The 15,465-nt window shown below is 53.9% G+C and overlaps 1 protein-coding gene across 1 annotated transcript in view; it reads left to right on the forward strand.

The window, feature by feature from the left end:
- The window catches only part of LOC103251420 (ryanodine receptor 1-like), a gene marked incomplete at its 3' end in the record, with an annotated part of 36,325 nt that extends 21,411 nt beyond the window's left edge, over positions 1-14,914 (forward strand). The window contains 16 exon segments of the mRNA XM_008050000.1: positions 1,025-1,111; positions 1,275-1,501; positions 2,764-3,376; positions 5,112-5,384; positions 5,695-5,895; positions 6,245-6,356; positions 7,967-8,113; positions 9,882-10,155; positions 11,083-11,197; positions 11,283-11,415; positions 11,802-11,896; positions 13,374-13,509; positions 13,758-13,944; positions 14,038-14,146; positions 14,529-14,649; positions 14,745-14,914. Of these exon segments, the coding sequence (XP_008048191.1) occupies positions 1,025-1,111; positions 1,275-1,501; positions 2,764-3,376; positions 5,112-5,384; positions 5,695-5,895; positions 6,245-6,356; positions 7,967-8,113; positions 9,882-10,155; positions 11,083-11,197; positions 11,283-11,415; positions 11,802-11,896; positions 13,374-13,509; positions 13,758-13,944; positions 14,038-14,146; positions 14,529-14,649; positions 14,745-14,914 (3,000 nt within the window).
- Between the last annotated feature and the right edge of the window lie 551 nt (positions 14,915-15,465).

Genomic DNA, 15,465 nt, shown 5'->3' on the forward strand with positions numbered 1-15,465 from the left:
CCACTCACCTCAGCCTCCCAAAGGCGCGGGATTTCAGGCTGAGCCACCGAGCCCGGCTCAAAAATGTTTTTTGACCACTTCTTTGTTTGAATCAATCTCTATGTAAGGCCATATACTTTTGTTGGTTGTTTTGTTACTCGTTGTAATGTTTCTCCTCCACCTTTTTTTTTTTTTAATATATTTGTTACCGGGTGCGGTGCTATAATCCCAGCACTTTGGGAGGTGGAGGTGGGAAGATTGCTTGAGCCCAGGAGTTCAAGACCAGCCTGGGCAACAAAGCGAGACCTTGTCTCTACAATAATAATAATAATAAGCCAGGCATAGTGGCACATGCCTGTAGTCACAGCTACTCAGGAGGCTGAGGAGGAAGAATTGCTTGAGCTCAGGACTTTGAGGTGGCAATGAGCTATATTTGCACCACTGTACTCTAGCGAGACCCTGTCTCCAAAGAAAGAAAGAAATGCAGAATCTCAGGCGCCTCCTCACAACTGCTGAACCAGAATCTGCATTTTAATAAGATTGAAAGGGATTCCTGGGCACGATACATTCACAGAATACTAGCCTGGTTTCCCAACATTTGGTTGATACCTTCCTGCAATGTCATTTTCACCTTTTCTCCTGTCGCCCGTATTTTCCGTAAACTGGGAGTTATGTGCAGAGGTACAATTAGACTCAGGTTTGGTTTGGGCAAGACTGCTTCAGAAATGGTCTTTGTGAAGGCGGGGGCTGGCTGGGCAGATTCCACTGGGATAACTAGATAGAAGCAAGGCGGCTGAGGATACTCACTGGGTTTTGAAGAACGAGAATGCTTGGGGAAGAAATGGGAAAGGCATTCCTGGTGGGGGCCATGATGTGTGCAGAGACCCGCAGGACAGGTTGCCCTGAGGGAGTTGGAGGAAGCTGACCTGGCTGGATTAGGAATGGGACAGGCCAAGGATCGCCTCCGAGCCATTGTGGAGCCTCTAATGCCCAAGTGTGGTCCTGACCTCCAGGCTGTCTGTCATCTTGCCCTCTCCTCCGCCAGGTGGAGCCCAACACCAAGCTGTTTCCTGCGGTCTTTGTCCTGCCCACCCACCAGAATGTCGTCCAGTTTGAGTTGGGGAAACAGAAGGTGAGAATGCAGCAGTGGGGGCACTCATGGCGGGAGGTGTGGGGAGACCGAGCTGGCAAAGCGGCAGAACAGGAGAAGGCCATCTGGGATGTCTCCCGGGAAGCGGATGGATGGGACAAGGAGGGCTGGGAATCCTGACCTGCGAGTGCCTCTGTGCTCCCAGAACATCATGCCGCTGTCGGCCGCCATGTTCCTGAGCGAGCGCAAGAACCCAGCACCCCAATGCCCGCCGCGGCTGGAGATGCAGATGCTGATGCCCGTGTCCTGGAGCCGCATGCCTAACCACTTCCTGCAGGTGGAGACGCGGCGCGCAGGCGAGCGCCTGGGCTGGGCTGTGCAGTGCCAGGAGCCGCTGACCATGATGGCGCTGCACGTCCCTGAGGAGAACCGGTCAGGGCCTGCCCAGCTTCGCGGGGTGGGGAGGGTGCCTCAAGCCCTCTGGGGTCTGGATCCAACTCAGTGTCTCCCCCTACCACAACCCTGGGCTTCCAGACAACGCTCCAGGAGGTTCCAGACCTACCTCAGGGGACTCATGCTCAGCTCAGGCTGCAGCCCCCCCCCCCAGGGGACTTGAGATCTGGCTCTGTGGATCAGAGACCCATCTCAGGAGGCCCTACGGCAGCTCAGGTGTCCTCAGTTTACACCCACCTCAGTGGGCTCTAGACCTGTGGACCACAGACATGCCTCAGAGGACCACAGACAACACCCTAAGGGCTCAGATCCACCCCAAAGGGCCCCAGGCTCATCCTGGAGCCACACTCACATCAAGGAACCAGAACAACACCCCAGGGACTCTGGACATTACTCAGAGAGGCTTGGACACACTCTAAAGTCTTGAAGGCATATCCAGGGAAACTTTAGACACATCCCATGGAGGTCTCAAAGCCACTGGAGAGTCCCCAGACACATGCAGGGCTACAGATGTGTTCACATGAATGGCAGGAATACGCTTACGAACTCTACACATGGCCAGGTACCCCAGACTCACCCTAGGAAGCTTCTGACGTGTCTACTCCCTTTATTCATTTGACAAATAACTCTGGGATCTTCCTATGTCTCTGACACCAAGCCCTTGTGAAGCTGACATCCTAGAAATGCTCACATATCACTCAGGATGCTTGGACATGCCTGAGGGGACTCAGACCCATCCCCAGACACAATCATTTATTAATTTATTCATTCAGCAAATATGTATTGAGCACTTTACTATGTGCTAGGTCCTGTTTCAGGTGCTGGGAGTGCAAAAACAGGCAGAAACTTCCTGCCCAGTGGAGTTTTCATACACATGGCCAGGGTATATAACCGGGGTACTCAGATCTGTCAGGAGGGGTTCAATCCCTGTTTGAGGGTCCCACACACATCTCAGGGTCATTAGATGTTCTTCGTGGATTCTCAGATGCACCCAGGGTCCCAGACCATCCCAGGGATCCCAGGGGTCTTCCAAGGTCTCCCAGAGGCCTTAGGGACTTCCCAAACCATTGAAAGACTCCTAGACCACGCCCGCGTGCCCTCCTGGAACCCTGACCTAGCTAGGGAAGCAGGTTCCCTGCTAGAGCCAGCTCTCACCTAAGCGTCTCTGACTGTCTGTGGTGTGCGTGTCTGTCTCCCGCTCCCCACCCCGTCCCGGTCTGTGGACCCCACCCCCTCCGCAGGTGTATGGACATCCTGGAGCTGTCGGAGCGCCTGGACCTGCAACGCTTCCACTCGCACACCCTGCGCCTCTACCGCGCCGTGTGCGCCCTGGGCAACAACCGCGTGGCGCATGCGCTGTGCAGCCACGTGGACCAGGCGCAGCTGCTGCACGCGCTGGAGGACGCGCACCTTCCGGGCCCTCTGCGCGCCGGCTACTACGACCTGCTCATCAGCATCCACCTGGAAAGCGCCTGCCGCAGCCGCCGTTCCATGCTCTCCGAGTACATCGTGCCCCTCACGCCCGAGACGCGCGCCATCACGCTCTTCCCACCCGGAAGAAGCGCGGAGAACGGCCCCCGCCGCCACGGCCTGCCGGGCGTCGGAGCCACCACCTCGCTGAGGCCCCCGCACCACTTCTCGTCCCCCTGCTTCGTGGCCGCCCTGCCCGCTGCTGGGGTCGCGGAAGCCCCCGCCCGCCTCAGCCCCGCCATCCCGCTGGAGGCCCTGCGGGACAAGGCGCTGAGGATGCTGGGAGAGGCCGTGCGAGACGGGGGGCAGCACGCACGCGACCCCGTCGGGGGCTCTGTGGAGTTCCAGTTTGTGCCGGTGCTCAAGCTCGTGTCCACGCTGCTGGTAACGACTTCCTCTGGCTTCCAGCTGCCCCGTTTCCCCACATTCCAAATCGTGCAAACACACAGACACCAGTCCCCTCCCACTTAGGCGCTGACCACCCGTTCATTCCTCCTCCGTGCACACGCCCTCCTCTCCGTTGTCTTTCCATCTGCCCATCCTTCCTTCGCCGTTCCTTCCCTTCGCTCCTCTGTCAGCTTCTCGTGTTTATTCGTCTCTTCTCCACCCATGATTCATCCCTCTAGCCGTCAATTCATATGTAGCCCCATCTTCCCATCAAGTCCATCATCTTTCCATCCTTCTGCTCTCCACTCACGTGTCCATTTATCCACTCATGTCTGCGTCTGTTCAACTTTCAATCCGTTTGCCCAGCCACCCTTTCATTCATTCATACATCACTTGATCCCCCATTCCATCTACTCATCTACCCACCTGCCCATTTATTAATCTGTCTTTCCTCCACACACCCAATAACAATCTCGCTTCCGCCTGTGCATCCACCCGCACACCCATCCACAGATGCATCCATTCCTCCATCTGCCACCACCTTTTCATCCCTCTGTGCATAGCTCCATCCATATGCGTGGACACCCGTTCGTTCACTTGTGCCCAAATCCACCCAACCATCTACACCCATTTACTCACCCATCCATCCGTTCTCCATTCTTCCTCCCTCCCTTGTTTTCTGTACCCTCTTATTCAATACCCATCTAACTGTCTGTTTATCTGACTTTTCATACACAAACCTACCCAGCCACGTGGCCAACCCTCCCCCGCGCCCCACATCTCTGTGCCCGTTAACCCATTTGTCTACTTACCCATACGTTCATTTACTTGCTCATGCACCTGTCAACCCCTCCATCTGTCTACACACCTACCTGTGCCTCACCTATCCTGCACCCACCCACCCATCGTCTCTCCATCGTTATGCACCTACTCCTTTGTCTTCCCTCAAATTTACCTTTCCAACGATCAGTTCAGCCAGCCAGCCCCTCGGTCCTCCTTCCACCCATCCACCTCTCTCCCTGCTCTTCTCCCCTTTCATCTGCTCTTTCTGCTTCCATGTGTTGGCCTCTTCATTGTGTTGGCTGAGAGCTGGTGCATGCTGAGATCTGCGTGGGCTTCCACTCGGTGTAGGGTGTATCCTGTGCCAGAGTCACATATACTCAGTCTGGGAGAAAGGACACTTAACTGTGAAATGTGTTTGGCTACGTGATCTGACCCACGTGGGTGAGACACAAGGTGTGGATCTGAGGGAAGTTTTTTTTTTTTGAGTTGGAGTCTCACTCCATCGCCCAGGCTGGGGTGCAGGGGCACGCTCACAGCTACCGCAGCCTCGACCTGCTGGGCTCCGGCGATCCTTCCACCTCAGCCTTCCAAGTAGTCAGAACTACAAGTGTGCGCTACCATGTCCGGCTAATTTTTTGATGCATTGTAGAGATGAGGTCTCGCCAAGTTGCCCAGCCTGGTCTCGAACCCATGGGCTCAGGCAATCCTCTCGCCTTGGCCTCCCAAAGTGCTGGGATTACAGGCTTGAGCCAGTGCGCCTGGCCCGAGGGGATCTTAAGGAGGGTGAACAGCATGGCAGGGGATGTTATTCCTTCTTGTGGGAAGAATCATATCCAGTCAATGCAGGAATAAATCTGGCACGAGTGGAAACAAGTCTGGGGAGTATGACCAGGGCCTGACTATGGGGGCCTTGCAGACCCCAGTGAAGGACCCTGACTTTGTCCTGTAGGTGATGGGCATCTTTGGTGATGAGGATGTGAACCAGATCTTGAAGATGATTGAGCCCGAAGTGTTCACTGAGGAAGAAGAGGAAGAAGAGGAGGAGGAGGAAGAAGAGGAGGAAGAGGAAGATGAAGAGGAGAAGGAGGAGGATGAGGAGGAAGAAGCACAGGAGAAGGAAGATGAGGAAAAAGAGGAAGAGGAGACAGCAGAAGGGGAAAAGGAAGAAGGCTTGGAGGAGGGGCTGCTTCAGATGAAGTTGCCGGAATCTGTGAAGTTACAGGTGGGTTGGTCCTTCCTGCTGGCCTCCGTCCAACTGGGGTGGGAGACACAGTGAAGGTGGGGCCTGAGGCTGGACTTTGTCCTGAGGAGTGGGGAGCTGTGGAAATACAGAAAGCAGAGAGTGATGCTGGCTTGGTATGACCTCTCCGGTATCCACGTGAGGGGAGACCCTGGAGGAGGCTGGCTTAAGGAGCTGGGCAGGAGACGCTGGACCTGGGCAGGGCCATGGAGAGGGGAGAGAGAACCCAAGTTTCGAGGAAGTCCTGGTGGCTCGCCTCCATCCCTCCTACTGCATGGCTGTCCTTCCACAGATGTGCCACCTGCTGGAGTATTTCTGTGACCAAGAGCTGCAGCACCGCGTGGAGTCCCTGGCAGCCTTTGCAGAGCGCTATGTGGACACGCTCCAGGGCAACCAGCGGGGCCGCTATGGCCTCCTCATGAAAGCCTTCACCATGTCTGCAGCCGAGACTGCAAGACGGACCCGCGAGTTCCGCTCCCCACCCCAGGAGCAGGTCATCTGACCCCTGACTCTGGCTGGTTTTACTGTCTAAACCCCAAGTCCACCTCTCCCCTGATTTTGATCACCTGATGGTCCTCAACCTCTAAACCCCGGCTGGACCCCTGACCCTATTGATATATTTGTCTCTTATTCTTATATTTCCCTCTGAACCAACCTGACCCACCCAAGACTGGTCCAGACCCCTTTCAAGCCCTCTGGCCCTAGTCTCACAGATACTCCATTAGCTCACACATGGACTCATGACCTCAGACAGGGACTCAACTTTGGACCTTTGATCGCTGACCTCAGGGTTTCTGCTCTAGGACCTCAGACCCTCATGCTGACTTTTGTCCTTCCTCTAGATCAACATGTTATTGCACTTCAAAGATGGTGCAGATGTTGAAGACTGTCCTCTCCCTGAAGACATTCGGCAGGATCTGCTTGACTTTCACCAGGACCTGCTAGCACACTGTGGTAAGGAGTGGGAGCCAGAGAGTCCTCTCCCCAGACTTTCTCTTGAGACCTCCCCTGAAGAGATTTCCTGACCTTAAGCCTCTACAACTATTGGTTGAATGAATGAATGAAAGTTTGAGTGAACAGATCAATTATGACTGAAAGGATATGTTTGTATGGGTATTTGGGTGGATGACTATAAGCAGGTAAACGGGTGGGTATGAGAATTGATGGATAGAAGGATGAATGAATAAAGAAATGGGTGCAAGATGACTGACTTGATAGATGGGTGGTTGAAGAGAAAGATGGATGGATAATTGAGAGTGGTGTGGAGAGATGACTGGATGGATGGAAGGGCGGTTGGATGACCTCCATGTTTCTGATGAGAAGTCAACTTAGAGTCTTACTGAGATTCCCTTGTATGAATTACTTTTCCCTGAATGACTTTTTAAAATGTATTTCATTTTATTCCTTTTTAAATTTTATTTATTTTTAGTAGAGAGAGGGTCATGCTATGTTGCCCAGGCTGGGCTTGAACTCTGGGCTTCAGCTTCCCAAAGTGCTAGGATGACAGGTGTGAGCCACCCTGGCTCCCTGGCTGACTTTTGAGATTTTCTCTTTGTTTTTACCTTTCAACAGTTTGAGTGTGACGTATCTAGTTGTGTAGCTTTTTGATTTATCCGGGTGGGAGTTTGTAGAGTTTCTTGGATGTGTAGATTCATATTTTTCATCAAAGTTGGAACATTTCTGGCAATTCTTTCTTCAAATATTTTTCTACCTCTTTCTCTCCTCTCCTTCTGGGACTCTCATTATGCATATATTGGCATGCTTGATGCTATCCCATATGTCTCTAAGGTCATCTTTCATTTTTCTTCATTCTTGTATTTTTCTGTTCTTCAGACTAGATAATCTTTGTGTCCTACCATCACTGATAGTCTCTCCTGCTGGCTCAGATATGCTGTTGAACCTCTTTAATGATTCTTTTATTTCAATTATTGTATTTTTCAACTCTAGAATTTTTTTTTTTTTTTTTTTTTTTGAGTTGGAGTCTCACTCTGTCGCCCAGACTGGAGTGCAGCGGCCGCTCCCAGCCACTGCAGCCTCGACCTGCTGGACTCCGACGATCCTTCCGCCTCAGCCTTCTAGTACCTGGAATTGCAGGCGTGCACTACCACACCTGGCTAATTTTTTGATTTATTGTAGAGATGAGGGCTCCCCAAGTTGCCCAGGCGGGTCTCGAATCCGCGGGCTCAGGCAATCCACTCACTTCAGCCTCCCAAAGTGCAGGATTACAGGCTGAGCCACCGAGCCCGGCTTAGAATTTCTATATCGTTCTTTTTTATATTAGCTACCTCTTTATTAACATTCCCTACTGGGTGAGTCACTATCATCATACTTTGCTTCAGTTCTTCACACACATGGTTTCCTTTAGTTCTTTGAACATATTTTCAGTAACTTATTTAAAAGACAAATGTTTCGTAGAATGAATAGATGAACAAAGGAATGAACATATAAAGAAATAAATGAAAAACTCCATGAATGCATGCATGAATGAATGAAGAAGTGAATGAGGGAGCAGGTGAATAAGCAGACAGATGAATGACATTCCTTCCCTTCTTGACCACTTCCAGGAATTCAGCTGGAGGGAGAGGAGGAAGAGGCAGAGGAAGAGACCACCCTGGGCAGCCGCCTAATGAGCCTGTTGGAGAAAGTGCGGCTGGTGAAGAAGGAGGAGGAAAAACCTGAGGAGGAACCTCCAGCCGAGGAGAGCAAACCCCGTGAGGACTGGGGCCAACAGGGAGAGGGCACGGTGTGGGGGCGGGGCAGCCCTGTGCTTGGGGCGCCTCTGTGTCCCAAACAGGTCATGAGGAGAAATGCGAGGGAGGCGGAGCTAGACAGGAACAAGAGAAGAGCAGAGGGCTAGGTGAGAGAGGAGCCATCATGGCACAACGGTGGGGGCTGCGGAACGTGTGTGTTGGATCAGATTGGTATACAACCTGCCAAAGCACCTAATCAGGGATGGTGGCAACCCCTGCATCCCTGTGGCTTCTGTATCTCTGTGTCTTTCTTCTTTTCTCTCTCAGCGAGACGATTACTGAACTGAGGGATTAGACAAGCAGTTATGATCAATGTCGGGCCACGTGTCACTCTGCAAATGATACATTAGCCACATCTAACAAGGGCAGAATCCTTGATGCTGTTACAGGTTTTATCCCACCCAAGAAACTTGTACAGGGTCAGGTCTGGGATAGGCACTATTAGCAGGGCTGAAGGATACAGTAGGGAGGGACATCAAAGCCCCTGCCCTCGAGGAGTTTATAATATTCCAACAAACACAAAAATGGATATACCAATGTCAGGTGGACACTGGTGCTAAGAAGAAAAATAAAGCCGGGCTCGGTGGCTCAGCCTGTAATCCCGCGCCTTTGGGAGGCTGAGGTGAGTGGATTGCCTGAGCCCGTGGGTTCGAGACCCGCCTGGGCAAGTGAGACCTCATCTCTACAATAAATCAAAAAATTAGCCGGGCATGGTAGTACGTGCCTGTAGTTCCAGCTACTTGGAAGGCTGAGGCAGAAGGCTCGCTGGAGCCCAGCAGGTCGAGGCTGCGGTGGCCGGGAGCGGCCACTGCACTCCAGTCTGGGCAATGGAGTGAGACTCCAACTCAAAAAAAAAAAAAAAAAAAAGGAAGAAGAAGAAGAAAAATAAGGCTAAGTGAAAAGGTGAAAGAGAATGACGGAGGGATTGCTGTGAGGTAGTGGGAAAAATCTGGGGAGGAATGATTTGTACAAAGGGAGCTGTCAGTAAAAGGCCCCAGGGCGGAGACACACTTGGTGCATTTAGAGGCTGGTGTGACTGCAGCAAAGCTAGCGAGGGGGCGAGTGGGAAGAAACAGGGAAGTGACAGGGCCAGCTCACATAGGGCCACTGGGAGGAGGTTGGAGATTACATGTTGCAGCTCATGAATCGACACTCATTCAACACTAGTGCCCACTGTGTCTCCGAACCCTGTGACACAGGTATCTCCCTTCTGTCCGTGAAATTCTGGGAAGGATGAGGGCTGGGAGAACGAGAGGCAGAGAGATAGACAGATGCTGGATGGAGGGGAGGTAGGTCCAGGAAGTCACCAGGGAGAAGAAAACACACCATTGTTCTGACTTCATTTCGAATCATTACCAAGGTCCTTGCAGTGTCTGCTGTCTCTCTTGAAGAAAAATCAGCAGTATTTTTACAGAAGAAAGAGAATTGTGACTTGTGCTTCTGAAGGCACGTGGTGCAGTGCTTCTGATAGCACACTAGTGTTTTGCACTAGTTAGACAATTTGTTTTTCCTCTTGAAACTTGGAGGGACCCTTATGGTCTGGATATTCAGGTGAAGAGAACAGGGAGATTCTTGGGGCTACAGAAGAGAACCTGCCAGAATTGGCTTGTTCTTGGTGTCAGAGTGAAAGTGTTTAGGAGCCGGGAGAACCTCTGGAATGAGTGGCCCCTTCTGCGTCATTCTGGCCCCAGGCCTTGCACAGTGTTCCAACCCTGTGTCCCCTTGCCAGGGTCCCTGCAGGAGCTGGTGTCCCATACAGTGGTGCGCTGGGCCCAGGAGGACTTCGTGCAGAGCCCTGAGCTGGTGAGGGCCATGTTCAGCCTCCTGCACCGGCAGTACGACGGGCTCGGCGAGCTGCTACGGGCCCTGCCGCGGGCGTATACCATCTCGCCATCCTCCATGGAGGACACCATGAGCCTGCTCGAGTGCCTCAGCCAGATTCGCTCGCTGCTCATCGTGCAGATGGGCCCCCAGGAAGAGAATCTCATGATCCAGAGCATTGGGTAGGCCTCGCCTGCCCACACGTGGCCTATCCCCTTGGGTAGTTATTGTCCTCCGGTACCATCACATCCCCTTCTCCAACTTCCGGCCCATCCTCAGGGTGACACCCTCCATCTCCCAGTGGCTAGCCCATCTCCCTGGGTAATGTCCCTTCCTCTCATGCCTACTCCATAGAATTGGGCTGTGCCTTCAAGGAGTTCATGCAAATAAATAAGCATGGGGCCAGTACAGGGACTCATACCTGTAGTCCCTGTAATTCCACTCTGGGAGGCTGATATGGGAGGATTACTTGAGGTCGGGAGTTCAAGACCAGCCTGGGCAACATAGCCACACTCCATCTCTACCAAAAAAAAAAAAAAAAAAAAAGAGCTAGGAGTGATAGCATGCACCTGGAATCTCAGGTACTAGGGAGGCTGAGGGGAGAGGATAGCTTAAGCCCAGGAGTTCAAGACTGCAGTGAGCTATGATCACACCACTGCACTCCAACCTGGGTGACGGACCCTGTCTCTAAAAATCATCATCATCACGGTAGTAGTATTCAGCATTTGGTGTCAAATGTCTCTCATTCACTCAGCAAACGTTTATTAAGCACCTACAGTGTGTCAGGTCCTTTCTAGGCACATGGGGATACAGTGGGCAACATGCCAAAGATCTCTACCCTAGGGGAGCCATACTGGCACCATGCTTCAGTCTCCTTCAATGTGAAGTGGGGACAACCATACTTCCTGCCTCCTTCCTGCCTCAATGTGAAGTGGGGACAACCATGCTTCCTGGCTGAAGGATTGAGTGAGCACAGCTCTGTAAAGCGAGGTGGTGCCAGGCATAGGGTGAGAGTCAGCAAGTGCTCATCGCTATCACAGTGGTGGTGATGGCTCTCCCTGGACTTGGCCCTACCTGGCCCCTGCGACCTTTACTCTGCCTGTCCTCAGGAATATCATGAACAACAAAGTCTTCTACCAACACCCAAACCTGATGAGGGCACTGGGCATGCATGAGACGGTCATGGAAGTCATGGTGAATGTCCTCGGGGGTGGCGAGTCCAAGGTAAGGGGCCTGGGGGTGCTGCAGAGCCCAGGGGAGGGGCCGTAGAGGGCCAGCACGGACCCCTGGCTCACCCTTCCCCTCCCAGGAGATCCGCTTCCCCAAGATGGTGACAAGCTGCTGCCGCTTCCTCTGCTATTTCTGCCGCATCAGCCGGCAGAACCAACGCTCCATGTTTGACCACCTGAGCTACTTGCTGGAGAATAGTGGCATCGGCCTGGGTGAGACCCCCGAGCTCAGCGGCTGCCCCTCAGAACCCATTCCTGGCACCCCATCCAGGCCTGTCCCGCTCTCTGCTGGCTCACTCACTTGTTTAGTCATTCAACGAACATTCACTGTCAACCTGCCCTGGGTCTGGTCCTGTAATGCATAGTTCTGAGTAGTAACCTAGATACGTTTGCCTGGTCCTTGCTGTACTTACAGCCCAGTGGGGAAGACACACCTATCCCAGACAGCAGCAGCCCAGAGTGGCTGGGGTTGGGATGAGGGACGGACAGACCAAAGGAGGCATCTGACTCAGGCTGGAAAAGGGGTGGTCAGGGAGGGCTTCCCGGATGAGGTGAGACAAGCAGGAGTGAGACATTCTTACCTGCCCCACACCCACTAGGCATGCAGGGCTCCACACCCCTGGATGTGGCTGCCGCCTCTGTCATTGACAACAACGAACTGGCCTTGGCACTGCAGGAGCAGGACCTGGAAAAGGTATGGAGAGTGGAGCTGGCCCCTGGCCTGAGGGAGGGAGGAGACCTGGTCCTACCTGGCGGCTTGGGCACCTGCTGATTCTGAACCCATTCTGGCAGCAGTTCTAGATGGTTCAGAGCCAAACTGAAAAGGGAATGATTTGCAGGAGGGAACAGCACACAGTTGCTCACTTGCAGGGCGCTTGGAGGCTGGGTGTGGCTCATCTCCAGGCCCTGAGCCTTGGCCTCTGCATGCAGTGGAAGTGTGCAGTGTGGGCTGTGGGGTTTCACAACTTAGTTCAGCAACACTTCCACCTCTCTGTTGCTTGGTGGCCTTGGACAAGTAACTTAAGGTTTCCAGACCTCTGTTGCCCTCTCTGTACAATGAATATAGTAAGAGAAATGACTTTATCGAGTTGTTCTGAGGATTAAATAAATCCAGGAAAGCATTTAGAAAGCAGTGCTTAGTCACAGCTAGTTGCCATTCTATTATTTGCTGACCAAATATTCACTGTGTACCCACCATGAGTCAGGACCTGGGCAAAGCAACAGCAGTGTGACAATCAAACATCCCAGGCTGGGGGTAGTGGCTCACGCTTGTAATTCCGGCACTTTGGGAGGCTGGCATGGGAGGATTACTCGAGCCCAGAAGTCCGAGATCAGCTTGGGCAAGATGGTGAGCCCTCATCTCTCCAAAAAATCAAAAATCAGCTGGGTGTGGTGGTGTATACCTATAGAATACCAGCTACTTGGAAAAGGATCACCTGAGTCCAGGAGGTCAAGGCTGTGGTGAGCCATGATTGTGCCACAGCACTCCAGCCTGGGTGGCAGAGTGAGACCCCCAACTCCAAAAAAAGAAAATTCCCTGTCCTCATGAAGCTGATGTTCTAGCTGGGAGCAGGGCAACACATAAAAACATACAGTGTGTTACCTAGTCACAAGCACTAAGGAGGAAAATTGTGGGCAGGAGAGAAATCAAGGGTCAGGAGGGTGTCCAGGTTTAGGTAAGGGTGACCAGAAAGAGCCCCTCATAGGTAAAGTGACACTTGAATAAAGCTCAGGAGATGGTGAGAGGCCAGATGGACATAGGGGAAGAGCATTCCAGGCAGAGGAACAGACAGTGCGAAGGCTCGTGGGTTGGAGGAACAGCTGGGAGACCAGTGTGGCTTGAGCAGAGGCAGTGAGCTTGAGGACAGGAGGCAGGAAGGTCATGTGGCATCCCGTGGGCCACAGTGAAGACCCTGGCTTTTACCCTGAAAGGAGCCGCAGGCTTCCAAGCAGGGGAGGGAAGTGACCTGACTCAAGCTTTCATGAGGTCCCTCTGGCTGCATGGGGAGAACAAACCGAGGAAGAAGGGCAAGGAGGAGGCTGCCGTGGTGGTTCAGGTGGGAGAGGGTGGGTGGGACCAGGGCTAGCCGGCTGGGCTGGGCAGAGACCTGAGCCTGGGAAGGAAGGTAGTGCGGGACTGGTCTCTGTCTGAGCCTCACCCCCACCCCCAGGTGGTGTCCTACCTGGCAGGCTGTGGCCTCCAGAGCTGCCCCATGCTCCTGGCCAAAGGGTACCCGGACATTGGCTGGAACCCCTGCGGCGGTGAGCGCTACCTGGACTTCCTACGCTTTGCTGTCTTCGTCAATGGTGAGGAGGGGTGACAGCAGCAGGCAGGAGGTGTGGGGTCACGGCCAAAGCCTCCCAGCAGTGACCATCTATACCCTGAGCCACAGGCCCGGCCTGGGTAGGGATCCCTTCAAGTGGGCATGGGGCAGGGGCCCAGGGGCCAGCAGAAGCCTGGCGTTACCCCTTGAGGTGTTGGGTCGTAGGGCTGTGTGTGGCGGTCCCTGGGCAGTAGTAGTTCACGAGGCTCCCTGACCCCATCCGGTGGCCAGGTGAGAGCGTGGAGGAGAATGCCAACGTGGTGGTGCGGCTGCTCATCCGCAAGCCTGAGTGCTTCGGGCCAGCCCTGCGGGGTGAGGGGGGCTCCGGGCTACTGGCCGCCATCGAGGAGGCCATCCGCATCTCTGAGGACCCCGCACGGGACGGCCCAGGCGTTCGCAGGGACCGACGGCGTGAGCAGTGAGTCTCCCAGCCCTTCCTCCATGGGGCAGCCTGCCCTCGCCCTCCCCGTGCCCCCTGCAGCCTCCCCATGCTCCCCACCTTCCCTTACAGTTTTGGTGAGGAGCCGCCTGAAGAAAACCGGGTGCACCTGGGGCACGCCATCATGTCCTTCTACGCAGCCTTGATCGACCTGCTGGGACGCTGTGCACCAGAGATGCATGTGAGACCCGGAGGCTGGAGAAGGGGGGAAGGGACAGGCTTGACCAGCTTTGAACTCTTCAGTAGCATAGAGTGAGCTCTCACTGTGAGGGCGGCCCTGAGCTGGGCCATGCTGAGGACAGGGCAATGATGAATGCAACCCCAGGCCCTGATCTCCCCTAGTGCCCAGGCCAGTGGGAGACAGACAGTGATGGCCCAGAGTGGTCGGGGTGGGATGGGGGCGGCCAGGCAGAGGAATCAGGTGGGATGGGGGAGACAAGGCAGAGGGATCTTAGCCCCCCAAAAGAAAGCCGCTGTCCCTGCTAGGGCTTCAGGAAGGGATAGAACAGAGCAGTCACTATAAAGGGCCCAGGTACTGATGAGGTGTCATCCCCTGACAACAGCTAATCCAAGCCGGCAAGGGCGAGGCTCTGCGGATCCGTGCCATCCTGCGCTCCCTCGTGCCCTTGGAAGACCTTGTGGGTATCATCAGCCTCCCACTGCAGATCCCTACCCTGGGCAAAGGTGCCGACGGGGCAGGCTGTGGCAAGGGAGTGATGCCGGGAGGGAGCTGACGGATTTGCAGGGTATCCCTGAGCCTCTGCCCTTTCTGCCTGTAGACGGGGCACTGGTGCAGCCAAAGATGTCGGCATCCTTTGTGCCGGACCACAAGGCATCCATGGTGCTCTTCCTGGACCGTGTGTATGGCATTGAGAACCAGGACTTCCTGCTACACGTGCTGGACGTGGGGTTCCTGCCGGACATGAGGGCAGCTGCCTCGCTGGACACGGTGAGCAGCCTCGCCAGCAGGGCACCCTGCCTTTCTCCATGGAGGGACATGAGATGGGTCATGGGATAGCAGTAGCTGCACTTTTGTTTTTCTTAGGATTGTGTATATATCATAATCCCTACCACCATCAAGATCGAAAACAAAAACCAAGAAAAACTCTGAGTTCTGGCATAGGGTGGGTGGGAGTCTCCAACACCTCCAGCTGTAAGAAATCCTCATGCTTGGCTGGGTGCAGCAGCTCACACTTGTAATCTCAGCACTTTGGGAGGTCAAGGCGAGAGGATTGCTCAAGCCCAAGAGTTCAAGACCATCTGCCTCTGCAACATAATGAGACCTCATCTCTACCAAAAGTCAAAAATTAGCTGAGCGTGGTGGCACTTGCGCCTGTAATCCCAGCTACTTGGGAGGCTAAGGCGGAAGGATCACCTGCGCCTAGGAGGCTGAGGCTGCTGTGAGCCATGATCATGCCACTACACTCCAACCTGGGCAACAGAATGAGACCCTGACTCAAAAAAAAAAAGAATCCTCATTCTTTTTTTTTTTTTTTTTTG

This window comes from Carlito syrichta, unplaced genomic scaffold, assembly GCF_000164805.1.
Source record: "Carlito syrichta isolate Samal-C Ts95f unplaced genomic scaffold, Tarsius_syrichta-2.0.1 Scaffold142888, whole genome shotgun sequence".
Lineage (NCBI taxonomy): Eukaryota > Metazoa > Chordata > Mammalia > Primates > Tarsiidae > Carlito > Carlito syrichta.